Below are 18442 nucleotides of genomic sequence, written 5' to 3' on the forward strand. Positions count from 1 at the left end.
TTAACTCGTCTTAAACAGGTTTGAAAGCCTGCGTGTCTGTAGTCTGAGGTGAAGCGTGTGCTACAGTAGCAGGAACCTCTTCAGGGACACATCGTGCAGGCACTAGTTCACCTGCTTGCAGGCACTATGTTCACCTGCTGCAGCTCTGAGAGGAGCAAAAGTAGACTAGAGATTACAAACTGTTAAACCTTGAAAGATGTTTAGAAATATGAATATGACTCCAATTTGAGTATCGCCCCAGCAACTTCATTATACTTTACTGTATCATTTAAATCAGGGGGGCTATTTTGACAGAGACAGAATTCTTTTAGGGAGAAGCCGTCGTAAGCCTCAGTAAATATATGTGGGCCACGTTGATGTTGGTGATCCCGTATTTAGATATGGAGAGAAATTGATAAGGTGCTGAAGCCTCAGTTCTGCTAGCCATCTGATCAAGCGAGAATGACCAGAGGTCTATAACGGAGTTCTCCCACCTGAAAAGGCCAGTCCTCCTACAGGCCTAAATTGACTCCCCCACTCATTTACACGAGACATAAATTCACATTACATGGTATAAAATTGCTCAAGTGGCTTATACACTGAGTCATGTGAAAGTACGATTGTACTCCGATGTGTGTGTGTGGGGGGGGGGGGGTGTATGATTGACGATGTGCGGCGGAATTATTCAGTGAGATGGGATGTAAATAGTCGGGGCAGGCTGTAGTGTGATGTGCGACTGGACCGTTTCATCTGAGCCGGCAGTGCAGGACCGAAGCTGTAGAGAAGCGTCTCGTACCAAACCTGTTACCCTGGCTGAACCTGCAGCTAAAGATTATGTCCCTAAATTTAGGAGAGAAAAAATGTCTGTCTTTTTTTAAAATGTGAGTCAAATTAGTATATATATATTTTATTTTAGGTGATTTTTAAAAACTTTCTTTTGTGGCTGTTTTCCAAAAGGAAGATGGCACCTTAAAGCATCAAGTTTCTCTCTGGAACAACGTGGAGCCAGAGGATGCTCATATTTTTGAAAAACATTAAAAAAATAAAGATGGGAAAAGTATAACCGGACTAATCCGCTGCGATAAACATGTTGACTTTAGTTTTGTGTAGTACATCTCCTCTCTGTTTTCACGTGCATGTTATCATTTACGTTTGGCATGAATGTCTGCAAGACCCCTCAGCTCCTAACGTGCAGTTGAATTCATTTATTGTGCCAAGGCCTGCATTGTGTCCTGTCCTCGGCCCCCCGTCCCTCTTTCCCTCCCGTTTCCCTGCAGTTCTTCTCTTCCCCTCCTGCAGCAGGCTTCTCCAACGGAACACACACACATGTCACATCAGTTCACGGAGATCCCGATTGTTTTTAGGCAGCGTGCTCCGAGAGGTCTGGGTTGCTTGTTACGTCTCAGCATGACCACCTACCAAATTCACCCCCGCATCGTGTCCTACAGCTCCTGCACATTATGCCCCCCCTATAAACCCGTATTTCACACACATATGTACATCTACATTTCCTGTATACGGTGTCGCACGCTTTACTGCTCCATCTGAACCCCCCCCCCCCCCCCACGTCATCCACTCCAAACAAAACTCTACAATATGGCTCAGCAGGAGGCGCCTTACAGACCTGTTTCATAATTTGGGAAACTCTGCCCATTGTATCGGCGTCCTTTTGATAAATCAACCTCCGACTGATACAATGCTCAGCCTCATTGTTGGAAGAAGACAATTGCTTGTAGATTGAAGGCCTTGGGTGGCCTTAATGAAGTGCTAAAGGACGCATATTGGCCACTGGGCACAACGGCCCCGTCCTTGCGCTTAACGATAGGTGACAGCTAACGGCAGCAGACACCCAATGAAAAGGATGAGACTAAAGTTCATCTGGCGATATCATTACTTGATTGTTCAGAGACGTATGTTGGAAGTCAGCAAAGCGGAAAATGAATTTGTTCAAAAAAATAAAACTGAAGTAGCCACCGGCGCGGCCCGGGGGGAGAGGACCAACCGTTTTCAGTTTGAATGGCGGGCGTTGTCTGACTCTAATCTGCAGCAGGACCTGCACCGACGTGGGTCGAGTTGCCGCCCAGTTTGAGAGTCCATCTTTTGAACTCATTCAATGTATTAGTCGTGTTTTATTAGGGCATGTTAATGGGTCTAGTAAAACAATGACACTATTTGAGTTACCTGGTTAGACTGACTGTTTTGTCATTTTCTGACTACTTTGTAATTCTCGTTAGGTTTCAGCACACATCTGGCCATAAAGAAATCTTAACGCAAGTTTATTTGGGTTTTGTTTAAGTTAATTAACTGATTAAAAATCACAATTCAAAGCCACTTGTATCTCTTCAGAGAAAGTCGTTTCCTGATATTTTCTAGTGCGTTTTTCTTTTTGAAAACCCAATAACTATTGCTAATTTATTTGTTTTCAAAGCAATTAACAGACATAAATGACGATAAGGTGTGTTTTTTATTTCAAGACTTGATATCAGTTAATTACAATTACAGGCTGTGAGCTTTATGCTAAACTATTGGGGGGGGCGGGGGGGTCATTGATGTTGGGACAGATGGCATTTAGCTCTAGCTGCGCTGAGCTCAGTGGGACCTGAAGCTTAAGAGTTAGGCCTGTCAAACCACTCTGTTCATTTACTGCCTAACAAAGTGGACTGTCAGCCTGTTCCGTTTAATAAACTTGAGATTTTTTTTTGTTGTCACGGCTGAGCAGCACTTTGCAACTCGATGACCCGAATATCCCCGACATGCACCAAGCCTCAATGGGAAGGCCGGCACCTTTTTGTAACTTCCCAAAAAGTACAGACACTGCAATAAGTGTAGTAGCTGGTAGTGCGTTTAATTTAACACAAGAAGGTTGCTTCAAGGGCTTTTCCGTCGATGCCCAGTCGTGATTGAATCATTAAATGTTTAACATTAAAAAACACTTTCTGGACAGGTGACTTAACAAAGTTGATGTTTAATAGATTTTAGTATAGATGTGTAAAAACATAAAGGGAAGGAGGGATAATATTGAAGAAAGTTAATAGACGGGAACTGAACCAGGGTAACATCTAAAATGAGTCTGAATGTCAACAACAGATATTCTGCAGTGTAAATTAACTGGAATTGTAGTACAAAAGCCTCAGTTCACCACTAGAGGGAGATACACTGTAACGTACAGTGATTCTCCACCGTACTGTACACTGTCTGCATGTAAATCGATGCCCGAAGCGCAACAAATGTAAAAACCTGACGGCATATTCTAATCTGTCATCCAGAAATTGTGAGCAAATGTGTTTAATTTCCAGCTCTGCTTCCTCCCCTCTTCCCCACATCTCCCATTTGTTCCAGGGGATGTTGAGCTGAAAGGATGAAGGCTGCCGAGTGGTGACCCCGAGTGAGAGGCCTGAATGACACCTGACCTCTAACTGGGTGTCTGGCTGACCCTGGAGGATACGGCTCAACAATGGGAGGCACGTGCCGTGGCCTTGTTGCCATGGTACACAGAAGCTATCGGCGCAATATGGTGGGGTGGGGTGGGGGGTTAGGGTCAAAGCTCGCTCTTTATCCTGATCGGTGCTAACCGTCTGCTGCTAGGTGACTCTTATGGATGCCGCAGGTACCCGCCCAGAAGAGCCGGCGTGCGGGGCTGACTGGGTAATCTCTGCAGGCAACTGTGATGGCGTTTTTCATATTCTCACAATAACTTGCAGAGATTCTGCAGTTTGTCTAATATGCCTTTAAAAAAGAAATAGAACACCTCGGCACAAATTGATAACTGTCTTTATTTAGGCACAGCAAATAATTAGTTTTATCGTGCAACTGACTTCATTTTTCACGTTTCCTGCAGCATTTTTAGGAGCAGACAAAGTTGTTTACCGAAGGTTGCCCCCCCCCCCCCCCCCCCCCCCCCCCCCGTCTCTAGCTTAAGTTAATGAGCGTTGTTGCACATAGAAATAAATGCTGCCATAAGACGGTTCTGCTCAGTCTTGTCACGCCTCATTGTTGCAAGTCAAAACGGTTCGATACCTTACAAGAATAAAAAGGGGGAACATTATTGAACTGTAATCCTGAATAAGGGTGAACAGGTGCAGTACACCTGGAAATAAATGTGATTCACACTGCTCTGCTTCTTTGATGCTCAACCACAGACAATCACCAGCACTCTGACACACACATGCACAAAACTTTACTCTTCAGGTCCATGCAATGTAATATCTGACACTCCTGAGTCGTTCTCTTAATTACTACCGCCATTCTTCCTCTTCCATCACTGAATAATCTCTCATCCCCTTCTCCGTGTATCCTGCTGCACTTTGGTGAAATCTCAGCTGGCAACTGTGAGTCGTTCACTTGCTGCTCTCACAATGGCCTCTGGGATTATGCTAAACGCAGCCGCTTCGGCCGCTTCCCCCCATCGACCGGCGTCGGGGACGCCCTTTGGAGCACACGGGAGAGAGATGGAGAGCTCTCAATGAAGATGTCACTGCAATTACACAAACGCGTTTCACAGACACCCTCTCTGTCTGCTCTTCCTCCTCTCGCGTCCCCCTACCCCACTTTTCTTTTTCTTTTTTTGAAATCTTTTTTTTCGACAGTCTTTTGAAGTGCAGCTTCATCTCTTGCAGCTTTTTCATAATGCGTGGCCATTTTAAATTTGAATGAATTCACGTTCCAGATGCTTCTGCTGCCATCTTGACTTACAGTGATGTGCGCTGTACCGTGTTGGCTGTTGTATGTGGATGAAAAGAATAATAATAATAAGCTTGTCTTTATGAGATTGGGCTGTTTCTGTATTACTCCTCTCACAATTAGGAAGCTCTAAAGATCGCCCAACGTGAGTTGTAAACTGTTCAGCTTTTACCCCCCCCCCCGCACTGATGTTGGGTGAAGAATGAGCTTTCTGATGTGGATGATACTGCATCAGGAACTGATTGGCTGATGCTCAATAGCCAGCAGTACCTGATGCATTGCCTTCAGCATCGAAAGAAGCGTCATAAAACTCTGCTCCAGTTATGCCTGTGAAAAGTCTGCAGGTCATTAATGCGTCAACCCTTTGCGTGTTTAAAATTCTAAACAATGATAATAGCTGAATGTGATGCTCCTCAAAGCGTTACCTTACCAAATTATATTGGAAGCGTATGTCTGCTCTGTCTCGTGTATTACGCGTATCCTGGGGGGGGGGGGGGGGCACAACCACAGCAACCTCTGCTGATTTGCAAGCATAACTGTCTCATTTGGTTCCTGTGAGAATGGTCCCTTATCCTCTTTGATTAGTTTGGGATGAAAATGGCTTTGATTAATGAAGTGATTCATGTCTTTTTTTCTTCATCTGTACTATTAAAGTATTTTTTTAAGTCAAACATTTATTGTCGAGTTAAACCTTTTTCTTTGTTTTTTTTATTGGTTTTTCTTTGGGGGGGGGGGCTACACAGTATTTGAATATTCTTTTGTGTTTTTAACTGCAGCGCTATTCTGTTTTGGTTCTTTCAATCAGTATGAATGTTATAGTGAAGGGCCAGAATGCTCTTAAATTCCAAGTTCTGATGCGTGAACTTTATATAAGTGCGTCCATCAAAGGCTAAAGTCTGGAGAAGAATGGAAGAATCTGCTTTCTCCAACAAAAGTCTGAATACGACTCCGCATGGCACCACGCAGAATCTAACTGCAATCTTGTCGTCCACACCCTGTGAGGAAAGTTCAGAAGTTCCGCATTCAAGAAGCTCTTGCCAAGTCCATCTCTTTCCACTCATTTCTCCTGCTGGCACACACACACACACACACACACACGTGTGTGCACACGCACAATCACTTGCTGCCTCCTCACCCATAGGACAGCCAGGAAACTCTGCCAATTCCAACAGATGTTCCTGAAGCGCAGGCATCTTGTAAACAACATGAAATGTATTGGGGGGGGCTAATATATTGCCCCCCCAACACATGATTTTCTGTTACCGCCTGCTGCTCACACATTCTAGACTTACACACCGGCTCTTGAGTTTGTCACAGCCTGATAGGATCTGCATGTTTCAACGCTAAAAGTTAAAATAACAATAAAAACAACATAGAAAACAGCTGCAGGGGTGCAGAAATACAGACGTTGCTTTACACGCCTCATGCAGACACTCCTGTAATAATCAATCAATCAATCAGTGTTACTCTGCAGGATAGGAGCCTCTCTGTTTACTCATTTTTTATACTGATGGAAATGTTTTGGCATGATCACTGTGAGTAATGTAACCAGATCACTGCTGCTGATTTCAGAGCTGAGTTTTTCCATTTTCTCTGATGACCTTTCAAAATGATTAGTCATCAGGCTGTAGAGGGAGCCACTGTAGCCGGTTGATCGTCGGTGAGAGACGAGCCCCGAGCTCAACCTGTCCCGGTACGCCCCCCCCCCCCCCCCCCCCCCCCCCAGAATGTCATGCTGGAGGAACTGCATGTTCATCACTGCTTTCTTCTCGACATCCGACAATCATCTGAAATCCGGAGCGAATTTGCAGAGTCCAGATCAGCCCGCTGCTGCGCACGCGATCGAATCGATCCGCAACAAAACACGAACCGGAAACGTGTCGTTGAGCGCGCCTGGAGAAAGATCCGCAGGTAATTGCAGGTACGTCGCCATGACGCCGCGCACTGATGAAGCTGCTGTATCTATAGAAACGTAAATGATCATACAATAATCAATAATCAAGATGTTAAACCAGTGCGAATAATGAAAACAAATTATGTTCAGATGTCTCCTTGAAAAGATGGAAAGACGCGCACGTGATATTTGCTTGGGCAGCACGTTACGGTGGGGGGGGGGCATATTTTTAATGCAAACACGTTTACGATCATCATCATGATCTTTGCACGGCTGATCGAGTCGTTCATTTTTCTGACGCTTACTTGATACACGAGGGCATGTTTACGCACGATCTTTACGCGCATTACGCACTAATCCTTTTGGAGAAGAACAGCAGAAAACACTTCACTCAGTTGAAGTCGCAGCTTTTTTTGGGGGGGGGCTGGAGCTGTGCCAACACAAACATCACGCCAGCAGCGGGAGGTGTCCGGACGCGTTAAGCAATGCCATCAGTGATGTAATAACGGGCATTAAAGCATGCAGGCTTGTCAAGCCAAAAATGATCTCGCACGCTCTTATCCATTTGGGTTCTCCGCGTCTCGTTATAGCGCCGCGCCGACGTTTGGCCGACATGCTGGGGATCTGCGTGTGTCTTTGTGCGGTTTTCACACACGTCCTCTCCCAGGAGGTCGAGGAGCCTGTATCATACACAGTAAGTAAAGAGATCTCCATGAGCATGGCCAGACTTTGTCTGCGTAAAACAGACGTGTTTGTGGTGCCGTGCATTTCCATCGCTTAATGCAGAACTCTGCAGTTGTCTTTAGTATGTTGATCGATGAAAGGAAGCGTTAATCATCTCGTGATAATTACCATTCATTCGCAGTGTACTGAGGGGTACGAGTACGACGCAGTCAGAGAGCAGTGCAGAGGTGAGAACACGCACTCTCGGGTGTTCATCCGACGCTGATAAGTTGTTCCTCTATCCAGGTAAAATGATCTCTTCCTTTCTTCAGACATTGACGAGTGTACTTTGTTGGATGATGCCTGCAAAGGAGGGATGCAGTGCATCAACCACTTTGGGGGCTACCTCTGCCTCCCCAAGAGTGCTGTGATATACATCAGCAAGGAGGGTGAGCAGGTACCGCTGAGGCCCCCCCAGCCCAGCCACACCATCCGCTGTGCAGCCGGCTTCGCAGCAGATGAGCAGAACATCTGCGGAGGTAAGATCCCGTGAGCTGGTCCAAGACGATACTCGGCACCGGCACCAAGAAGATCTTTTAAAACCTGCCTTTCCTTCCTCGCTGCTCTAAACCAACGCAGCGAAGGCGGCTCCTCTTATCTCAGCAAGTGGTGCTGACAAGCGTCTCTGTAGAGGAATCGGACTCTGTCAGCAGCAGCAGAGTTATAACCACAAAATGTTACCCAGAAGTGAAAAAAAAAAAAAAAGGATTGCTGCCACATTCCATGACTTTTTTTTTTTTCTTTCTATCTTCGAGAATACTTAGGATTTGACTAAAGGCTTTGTGTAGCAGACGCCATCCTCAAAATGTGGTTGCGTACTAGAACACCACTTTACTACAAGTGAATATCAATGTCAAGTTCTTTTTTTTGGGGGGGGGGTTCTCCTGAATATCGGCTCAATGTGTCTGCAGCAGCAGGTATTTGATAATTACTTGATAACGACTTCAGACCCTCAATGAACATCTCCAAACTGTTCATCCATCTCTCTGACAGCCGTCATCAGCTAAACTGTGCGCAGCTGCCAGATGTGTTGCAAGCTTCTCACATTTTTCCCTCACCGTGATGTCATGCTCGCTCCTTCTGGTTGCTCGCAGCGTGATGTTTTTGGCCCGAGATCAGCTTCTTCCTATAATATGAAGAATTTCTGGGTGTAAAAGGTTCTCTGCCTCGGAGTTAAACGAAGGACATGGGGGGGGGGGGGGGGCAAAGATGCAGTGTGTGTGAGGATGCTTTGTGCTTTTTTCTCTAAATTGGAACCCAATTAGGATTTATTAGTGTGTAAAACATGGCGGCATGTCAGTGAAAGTTATGCCGTGATCAAGCTGGCACGGGGGCAGCCCTTCATTCAATGCTGTGCTGCTTCACTGCATGGGTTAAACGAAGATGGGCTGTTGCTGCTGTTAGCGTTATTACTTTGAAATGACTGGAGTTTTAACCGGAAGCCGTCTCATGCTGCTACGTGGGGCGTATACTCGAGCCCGGTATATCTTTGTTTATATCAGTCCCTGCTTACTCTGTCATTACCGACAATGAGCCGATTGTTCTTGGATGGTTCTCGTTCTTGGACATTTCAAACCTGCTGCTTTGCACAGCTGCTCGTCTTCCTCGTGAAGGAATTCCCATTAACTCACCGCTCTGCGGTGGAAACCTCGAGCGCTGCGTCAGGTAGGGCAAAGGGGAAGTTGTGCAGTGAGGCTGACACCGGCAGCGCCCGGTTGTTCCAACGCCGTGGTTGTGTTGCAGCTGGATCCTTTTTGGTGACTTACTGCTGAGTGTGTGTGGCGAATAGTGAGGAGCTGAGCCGAAACGCTCGGGAACAACTGAAGCCCTGTTTCCACAGCACACAACTAACATCAATGAAGAAAACAAACAGCTTCTCTTAACCAGGATTAACGTTGATTAAACACGAACCAAACCGTAAATGACATAACACAGCTTACCCCGACCTCTCCGTGTCGCGTGTAGCTTTTATATTCACTCCTGTGGGTACGACTAGTCGCAAATCAGCAGTAAAGCCCCTCGGCCCAGAGTGCGAGACTTAAGTGTGTGTTGTTGCAGTAAGACATAGGGGATAAGCTGGCACCTTACCCCGGCCCTGACCGCAAAGTACTGTAAGTGTGACAGTTTAATGATGCTTCACATTTCCATGACCTCTCCCACCCTCCAAACACACACACACACACACACTGTGTTTACCACCGGGAGATGTCCACAAGCGACTTGTTGTAGTCTCGTGTGCGCATATTTACTCGTATTTTTGGAAGAGGTTATATCACTTCCTCCCATGACCAAAGGTCATCCATCAAACGGATTGTCCCTTAAATCCGACCAGAGTGGTTACTTTGTGATTCGTATTGTTGAGCACGCTGTGAAAGTACACCCTCACGCTAACTTCAATGTACTCTACGTACACGATAGTGTCTTATTTTATTCTCAGAAGTCCTGCCTTTGCATACTTTAGCTGCTGCTTATTGTTAAATCAGATGCTCCTGTGCTTCATGGGAGATGGAGGGACATGCCACTCCTCTTTTACCTGTCTGCTTTGCAGAGGTCACATTAGCCAGACTAATCTCTGCCACGTCCGGACACTGTCCCCCTGTAGTTTCTGGAAATCTTTGATACATACGTTCTACTAAGACTGTTAAGCCCTGTGTGACAGAGGACTTGTGTACTTTTCCAACAAGGCAGAGTGCATTGCGAGAACATTTTTCCACACAGATGCAATGCACTTGGGAGGAATATCTCAGGAATGCTAGAGATGGTTTGTTTTTTCCGTTTGCTCCCATCTTTTGTGATGGTAGGAATTACTCACCACCTTGACAGATAAGCTTTGGATCGATCTGTGGGGAGCAGGAATGCAGCGAGCGGAACAAGCAGGGATGGGTTTGCGAAGCGCAATGTGACGCTGCTTCCCAGTTTGACCTTTACAGCTCACGCTTCACAGCGGACACTTGTCTCATCCTGATCTGTGCATGATCCACTGTGCTCAGAGTTGTGAGGAGACCAAATGAGTGGTTGCAGTTTTTCAGGACAGCTGTCGTTATAACTTTTGCTGTTTATCCCCCCCCCCCCCCCTAAACATCCATCAAATGCAAGCACCAAAGACTGGGAACATTATGCTGCTCAGAGGAGACAGAGAGCAGGCTTCACCTATCGCTCGGCAGCAGGAAGTGGGATCAAACGCAAGGCTTGGCTTGATGAAAACTGACCCACTTTGTTTAGGGTTCCTCAAAGAAAGAGCCACCCGAGGCTCACCTTTGTACCCGTTGAACCCTTTCATTAGCGGCTAAGCTCTCGGCTTCCACCTGCTCTCTGACTCACGATTTGAGCTGTTGTGCATCAGGGTGTCATGACTGGGAGATTGTCCCGTGCCCTATGATTTTACTGTCAAGCTCACGGCACCTGTTATATACCCGTGGCCTCGCCTCAACGACCAGCGTTAGCGCGTCAAAGCCTTTGAATTATTGAGCCTTTTGAAGGATGACAACATTTTCCAGCCTTTTCAACAGATATCACTTCAGTGTTGACACACGGAATAGACACAGTAAATCTAGCACAGGTGGTCAAGCCCTCACAGGATGAAGAGTGACAACTTTGGCAATCTTCTTAAATATCATTTTTATAAGTTGGTGTATCCCTGCAGAATTATTATCTGTTAATATTAGAAAACATTTTCACTTCTTTTGGGCCTTTTGAAGAAAAGTTTTACTAGTACCATGGAAATGACTGATTACGTCAACAGACATAGATAAATCCACTGTGATGGGCAACTGCTAACAGATGGAGGAGATTAAACTCTACATTTAGAGGTTGGCAAAATATACATGTAGTATATATATACGCCACCAATATGATTCGGATATAATTCTTTCTGCTGTCTGAGATGTGTAAGATGTTATATCCAGAACAAGGGTTAGGGTTATGTTTTTGCCTGCGTTGGTTTGTCATGAAGTGTGACTTCATGATGATAACATATAATCTCTTGATTTTAGAATTGAATAGAAAGAGTAAACACTTAAAACGGAATCAGCTTCAGTAAATTACACAAGGAATCTTACAATAAACCTCACCACGACGGCTTCTAACGGTCGTGTGACGTGTCGTAATGGTCCGATCTTCAGACAGACGTGACGAGGGCATCCTTCAGGGTGCTTGAATATACGCTCCAACTCGAACCCGAGCCCTCACGGTGTTGTTGTACAGCATGCTGTCATTGCTCATGGTTTTCAATGGGGAGCGGAGGTGGCATGCCTCCTTGGTGTGACAGCCTAACGCTGCTACCATTATTCTCCGTGCCTGAGCGGGGTCCAGCTGCTTCCTCCTCTGATGTGCCTGCATGTGTTGCTCTTTCCATTTACCTCACGATGGAAAGGGACACAGGACTGCGATCGATCACTCACACGCCGAGCTGCGGTGACAGTCGCGTGCGATTGCAGGGCTAACACTTTTTCTAGGTCTGTTTTAAGGGTTCTGAGCTACAAGGTATGAGTCTAAATGGCTACGGACAAGTCAGATGGGCGGAGTGATTGATCTCATTGGATCAGTTGAGTTGCTCATCACTTGTGTTCTGGAACGTTTTCAGAGTAACAGGAAGGATTATTATCAGGCAGGAATGTTGCAGGCGCACGGTTCGGATTTTCGAGAATGTCCGGACACTGACTGCCCGTTCTTTAGAGGAGTTGTGGAACAATCCCACAAATCTGTTCGTGAGTGTCAACGTGACTGAAACTTCAGTTCCTCTTGAACAATGAGAGTGATGAGAGGGACATCTTGGGAGTGGTGTGAATAGCAAGGTTCCTGGAAACATTTCATTCCCTAATATGGATGGGAAATGCACCGAATATTACGGATAGATTGTCTTGAACCATTTGATTTCCTACATGCATCGTTTCTGGCCTTACTTTGAAAGAGAAGCATTACCACTCCCACGTGTGGCGAGGTTGCCTTCCAGCTCGTGATAGTAACACATTATTACAAAGGAAACTGTGAAGAAGGATGAAGTTAAGGTAAGATAAAATAAAAGCAAACACTGAGGGGTCTGACACGCGAATAAATGCAGCATTAAGTTTTGTGAGGTCTTAACATTACAGATCTTGCTCCTGGGCTTTTCCAGCGATTGGATTATCCAATAAGAAGAGGGACTCAGAGAGGCCGTTTAGTCGCAGGATGACAACAAGAATAAAAGCTCCCAAGCGACACTTACGAGAGGTCCTTCCATGTCAGTGTTTTTTCGAAGTCAGTAACACGATTTTAGTCCCCCGCTTTGGTCTCACATACTTTTGTTACATGCATATTTACGTGCACGCAACCAAAATGCATCTCCTTTAAGTGTATCAGTGTATTCTGCAAAAAAGATCATGTTCAAGCTCCTAAAACGTTAGCTCTATGTGCACACACACACACACACACACACACACACACACACACTCGTTCTTTGAGCTGCCGCTATCCCCGTTACTCCCCCAACTCCCCACAAGGTATTTGGAATTAATCTCCCTGAAAAGCAAGGACTTTGACATCGCTGTAAATCAAACTTCAAATCTTAAAAAGCCCTTTTTTGTTTAAAAACAAAACAAACAAAAAAAGCCTCCACCCTTTTCCCTCATTCTTTCCTTCCACTCTTCTGCTGGACAGCCTTATCTCTCCTTGTGATGTTACTGCAGGCTCGCTGTTACAGGAAACCTGAAAGCTGTTTGAAAAAATTAGTCTGACCTCAGACAACAGTCGCTTCTCTCCACACATCATCACATTTGATGGCTTGTTGCAGTAAAATCTGTCTTCCTGTGTAAACTGTAAGCTGCCGTGACTTTATAAGACCTCAGAGGCAGCCAGTGTGGGATACCCTCCCACATGCACTCTTGTACACATGCACATGCAAACGTTTGTGGCACTACGCACTGGCAGCCCCTTAAAGGTTTAGTGACAGAGAAGAAATGACTGCAGATATTCCCGTGAATGAACTTTTGGATCGCGTTCAGCACATATGCTTTTATTTAGAGCTGGCGAAGAATTTTTTTTTTTTTTTTTTTTTGAAGGGAGCAAAGAGGACTCTGACTTTTCCGTACACACATTCTGAGAAAGCATCCCCACAGCGTTATCCATGTCAAGTTACTTGTTTCTCCAACTGGTCGTGGTTTCTCCACTTTATATCTGACCATGCAGATCAGTGTGCAGCACGCCTTGTCTTCCTCTCTCTTTGCACCTGTGCTCTCTAAGATGCATCTTTATTTTAGCCTCGCATTTGTTCCCTTATGGTTTCAGTCCAGCTTATCACCTTGCCTCCACAGAGTGCAGCACTTTTCAGCCCTCTCCATTTTCCTTCCTTGAAGGAGTGAGAACAGCTTACTTTCTGTTCATTGGCCAAACTCTCACAGGAACGAATCCCACGGTGGGACCGGTGTGTAGGACATTTTGGGCTCTCGGGGAAGGCCTTGATCCTTACCAGGTCGGACATCATGCGAACCATTTCTGTCGACCTCAGTTCAAGCTATGTGTGCAGCAGACTGTTTGTCCTTTCTGCACCAGCTTCATTTGATTAGTCATTTTTGCATGCTTGATCTCTATGAATAGGAGCTCTGTCTGTTGTCATGTAATTCCATGTATCGGCTGCTTTGATTGCATCTAAACCCTGCAGGAGGGATAACACAATCACGTCTTTCAAGTATATTCAGCAAGGGAGGTCGACTTTAGGTTTTCCAGCTGCCTTCCACTCAGATTCTTCTGATACTGTTCAGGCACACAGATTCCAAATCACAACGCAGATAGAACCCCCTTCCTTTCCTGTGTGTGTGTGTGTGTGTGTGTGTGTGTGTGTGTGTGTTCCTGTGTGTGGTATTGAGTATAACTGACTCACATGCTGTGAAACTGATGCCTACTGGCTGTCTTCATATGATGGTTTGTGTCAGACCACCCAAGAGGACTGCTGGTGGGCCCACAGGGATGAGACTATACAGTATGGGCATATTTGTAGTGTGCAGAAGTGGGTCTGTGTGTGGGTGGGGGGGGGGGGGGGTAAAGGAAATCAAAATTGAGAATGTCTTTGTAAGATCAAAGGAAAAAGGGGGATCTTTCCACTGCTGTGTGGAAAATCCAAAATGTTCTTTTAACTAAATGTTAAAACTTTGACACAAAGCAACAACCTTAAATCTAAATCACCTCACTGTCACGTTGTGCTCTGCTGAACACGTCTAGTATCATTTATTTAAGACGTTCTGGACATGATTTTAAAATGTTAGTTGGCACACTTTTGTTTTTTATAGTTCAGGTATCGCAGAAAAAATGGATTTGAGAGCAGTTCAAAGGGACTTTCAGCTTCTTATTCTAACATGAAACTACCTCTTCTTGTGTTATATACTGTTTATATACCTTCCATACACACTTCCTCCTGTCCTGTTAGCAGGAGATATGATCTGTGTTTTCCCCGTCACCCAGCACAGTGATCTCAGAAACGGCACTCTATGGAAGACACCGACCACAGAGTTCAAACGCTCCAGACTCATCGATCGGCTTTGTAAGTGATGTATTTGTGCATTAAGCAGGCATGTGTTTCTGTGTGTCTGCAGACGTAGACGAATGCACAACGGGACAACACACTTGTGGCACTGAACAGGCCTGCTACAACACCAGAGGATCTTATACCTGCCAGTGTCCTGCAGGTTACCAGAGGAACGGAGACCGCTGCCTGGGTCAGTCGTTCTGATTCAAACCGCTGTCAAGCTTTCCAAAAAAAAAAAAGTTTCTGCTCTGACTTGAAAGCGTTCCCTTTATCACCCGTGCGTTTGTGTTTCCATGCAGACAGAGATGAGTGTGCCATGGCCCACTACTGCATGCACAGATGTGTGAACACTCAGGGCTCGTACTACTGCGAGTGCAACATAGGCCACAAACTGGCCAGCAACAACAACAGCTGTGTTGGTAAGGCGCCGTGTGTTCTTCCATGGGTGTGCAGATTTGAGTGATAAAAATGCAATGATTTGTTATTCTGATGATCTTGTGGGTATTTTGTGTTTTTTACGGTGGATATCCACTGAATCTGCTCATCAGGCTGATTTTGAGTAGATTTGCTTAAATACTTACTATTTAATTCAAAGTATTTAATGTATTTTCTAAAGCTGTGCTTTATTTTTTTTTGTACGTAAGCAAAAGAGCAACAAGTGCAATTAATAAAAATATGTGAGCACATTTAGCATCAGATTTGAAGATTTGCAATATCCACAGCAGAGGATGTGAGCGCCATCATCCTTTAGTTTTTTTTCAGGATGCAGATATTTTATGATCAGAAATACTTTCACAAAAAAATAATTATGCCTGGGAGCTCAGAGCTGTCATGAGATCGGTCTTGCAATCGGAACCCACGTAGTAAAGTGAGAGGAATCTGTTGCTGTGACAGAGTCGAAGGCTGTTTATTTCTCAAACTCAAAATAATTTCCAGTTAATAGTTACAACTAATTTGCTCTTGTTCTAGATGTGAATGAATGTGATGTTCAGAGTCCCTGTCAGCACCACTGCTACAACCTGATTGGCTCCTTCCTCTGCCAGTGTGAGCAGGGCTACGAGCTGGCACAAGACCTGGTGTCATGTCAAGGTGGATGCACGCACACACACACACCTACACACACACACACACACACACACACACACATCATAAAAATGTATTTTGAATTTTCCACAAATATTTGTTGTTTCCATGGAAACATGCCTCCTGGCAGACTATTGGCTTCACCGTGGGATCATTGTTTCATGCTTATTTATTTGTGTTTTGTGTTTGTGTGGATATCTTCTGTACAGACATTGATGAATGCAGCTTCTCCAGCTACATGTGTCAGTATCAGTGTATCAATAGCCCAGGAAGTTACTCCTGCGAGTGCCCAGAAGGATATCAGCTCCAAGGAAACAGGTTATGTCAAGGTATTACAATCCTCCCCTTTTCCCTCTACCTCTTTTTACCTTCTTTCTTTCTTTATCTATCTTACCCCCTCAGTTTTCACACAAGAAAAAGAGTCCCTCCTCTCTCCCTCATCCTCAGCTCTTTGAAGATAAGTGTTGAGAGGCCCTTGATCATCCTCTATTCTACCTCTAAGACACGGAATGAAAGCCACTCTTATTCACTACCGTCATGGAAAGAATGCAGAGTTAGGCAACACAACTTATACAAATATAAATACACTGCAACTTTGTGTTGCCTTGCTGAGCCACCTCTTTGAATTGATATGCGTGATGCTGGTTTCTTGAAGTGGATTTATTTGAAGCTGCAGCGCTTGCTCAAAGGGCGAGCTGTTATTTTTTCCTTTCCCCCTCGATCAGGTGTAAGCTTTATAGGGGGGAGCCATGAATCCAACCAGTTGTACCAGAGGGACCCTTTCGGTGATGAATCCAGGTTGCTGTGCCAGAAATAGCCCTGCGGTTTGGGCCACGTTTGATGGGGTTATTTTTAATGCTAATGCAAGGAAAGAACTGCATTTGGGCCTGAGTGGGTTTACATTGGGAACTTCCCTCAACTGCAGATCTGCAGGGTTCCCTCATGCGTTTCTTTGCATCTCTTGCTCAGCTTCTTGAAATGCATTTACACCACGGTCAAACTGGACCTGACCTGAACATGAACTGTGTTTTCACAGCCTTGCTTCATGAAGCATATGGCGCTTGTGTGTTTTGGAAGTGCTAATAACATTATTTCTGCCCGTTCAATACTTTTCTCTCTGTCTGTTATTCTGCCAATCACCAGACGTAAACGAGTGTGAGATGGGGACCCATAACTGCCAAGATCATGAAATGTGCTGGAACTATTACGGAGGCTTCCGCTGCTATCCCAAAAACCCCTGTGAGGCGCCCTACACCAAAACCTCTGAAAAGTCAGTAAACACCCTCCGACTTCGCTTCCGCTATCCTCCGCGCGGATCGTCTCACACAGTTTGTCATATTATTTGTCGTGTGCTTGCAGCCGCTGTATCTGCCGATCTCAGGCCGAGTGCCAGGGCATCCCACCTTCAGTTGTCTACAAATACATGAGCATCCAGGCCGACCGGACTGTCCCAGCGGACATCTTCCAGATTCAGGCTACAAACATCTACGCTAATACACACAACACCTTCAGGATCAAAGCTGGGAATGAGGCGGGAGACTTTTTCCTGCGTGTAAGTGGACTTATTGCCGTGATGCAGTTTCATTCCAATATTATCCAGCTGAAATCTTGCTGATGTAAATACTAACTTTGTAGCTTCTTCAAAATATAAAAAAATGCTTTCTAGTGCCACCTGGCAGAATGTTTCTAAATTCCATCACGCTACTGCAGGAAATGAGGACAAATACCATGCGAATGTTACGGATGTGTTTTATTCCTTTTACGCATTATGCAAGCCAGACAAAGCCATGGGAGGTTCTTCAGCTGCACATGGACACTTCTTTTACCTACAATTGACTGTAATTGCATTCTAACAACTATTCATTTCAAGCATGCTTTCAAATGAGCAAAATAGTGCACGCCAGAATATAGAACAGTAGAACAGACAGACAGAGAGATAGATTGAGATACGATATTAGCGTTACGCTTCAGCTTAAAGACTCAAACGCAGACAGAGGCCAGAGACGGGGAATTGTGTCTCAACTGTTTAAACAGTAAATGTTCCAAGACCTAAGTAAGAGTAAAGCAGGTAAACACAGAAAATGGTGACCTGCTATGAAAAAAGATATGTAATAAATCTGCATTCACGTTGACCGATCCTGTTTTCTTGCAGCCTTCCAGCAATGTGAGTGCCATGCTGGTGCTGACCAAGCCCCTTTCAGGTCCCAGGGAGTATGTTGTGGACCTGGAGATGATCACTCACCATCTGGCCATGAGCTACCGGTCCAGCTCGCTGCTGCGGCTCACCATCATAGTCGGGCCCTACGCCTTCTGAGCGCCGCAATTCCCAGCAGCCCACATGAGTATGGTTCAGCAAACATAGTCGTGTAACACAAAAAGATGCCTGCATCAGCATAACATACTATACATTTTCATGCAATACAAGCATACAATATATAACATAGGCTGTTGGAGAGTCATGCAGCAGCACAGCAATCGCAGGAGGCCACTGGGCATGTCTTTCTCCTGAGGTGTCCTGAGGAACCAGTGACCGGCTATGAGCCTTAAAACAGTTGACTAAAAACTATTGGACGTAGAGTAGTGGTAGT

The 18442-nt window shown here is 45.2% G+C and overlaps 1 protein-coding gene across 1 annotated transcript; it reads left to right on the forward strand.

Annotated features, from left to right (window-relative positions):
• The first annotated feature begins 7166 nt into the window (after window positions 1-7166).
• Window positions 7167-18168, forward strand: si:ch73-173h19.3 (uncharacterized protein LOC563864 homolog). Its single transcript, XM_068759739.1, has 8 exons — window positions 7167-7247; window positions 7419-7464; window positions 7549-7755; window positions 15741-15860; window positions 16064-16183; window positions 16998-17124; window positions 17214-17406; window positions 18007-18168. Exons 1-8 carry the CDS (start codon window positions 7167-7169, stop codon window positions 18166-18168), a joined length of 1056 nt encoding a protein of 351 aa, XP_068615840.1.
• Window positions 18169-18442: the final 274 nt, after the last annotated feature.

The sequence above is a fragment of the Brachionichthys hirsutus genome, unplaced genomic scaffold (assembly GCF_040956055.1).
Source record: "Brachionichthys hirsutus isolate HB-005 unplaced genomic scaffold, CSIRO-AGI_Bhir_v1 contig_821, whole genome shotgun sequence".
Classification (NCBI taxonomy): domain Eukaryota; kingdom Metazoa; phylum Chordata; class Actinopteri; order Lophiiformes; family Brachionichthyidae; genus Brachionichthys; species Brachionichthys hirsutus.

What these genes read in the sequence shown, in the direction of transcription:
- si:ch73-173h19.3 (XM_068759739.1), top strand. Translation starts at nt 7,167, where the DNA reads ATGCTGGGGATCTGCGTGTGTCTTTGTGCGGTTTTCACACACGTCCTC. An exon ending in AGGAGCCTGTATCATACACA is followed by an intron (nt 7,248 to 7,418) that starts GTAAGTAAAGAG and finishes ATTCATTCGCAG; the next exon opens with TGTACTGAGGGGTACGAGTA. An exon ending in TACACCAAAACCTCTGAAAA is followed by an intron (nt 17,125 to 17,213) that starts GTCAGTAAACAC and finishes GTGTGCTTGCAG; the next exon opens with CCGCTGTATCTGCCGATCTC.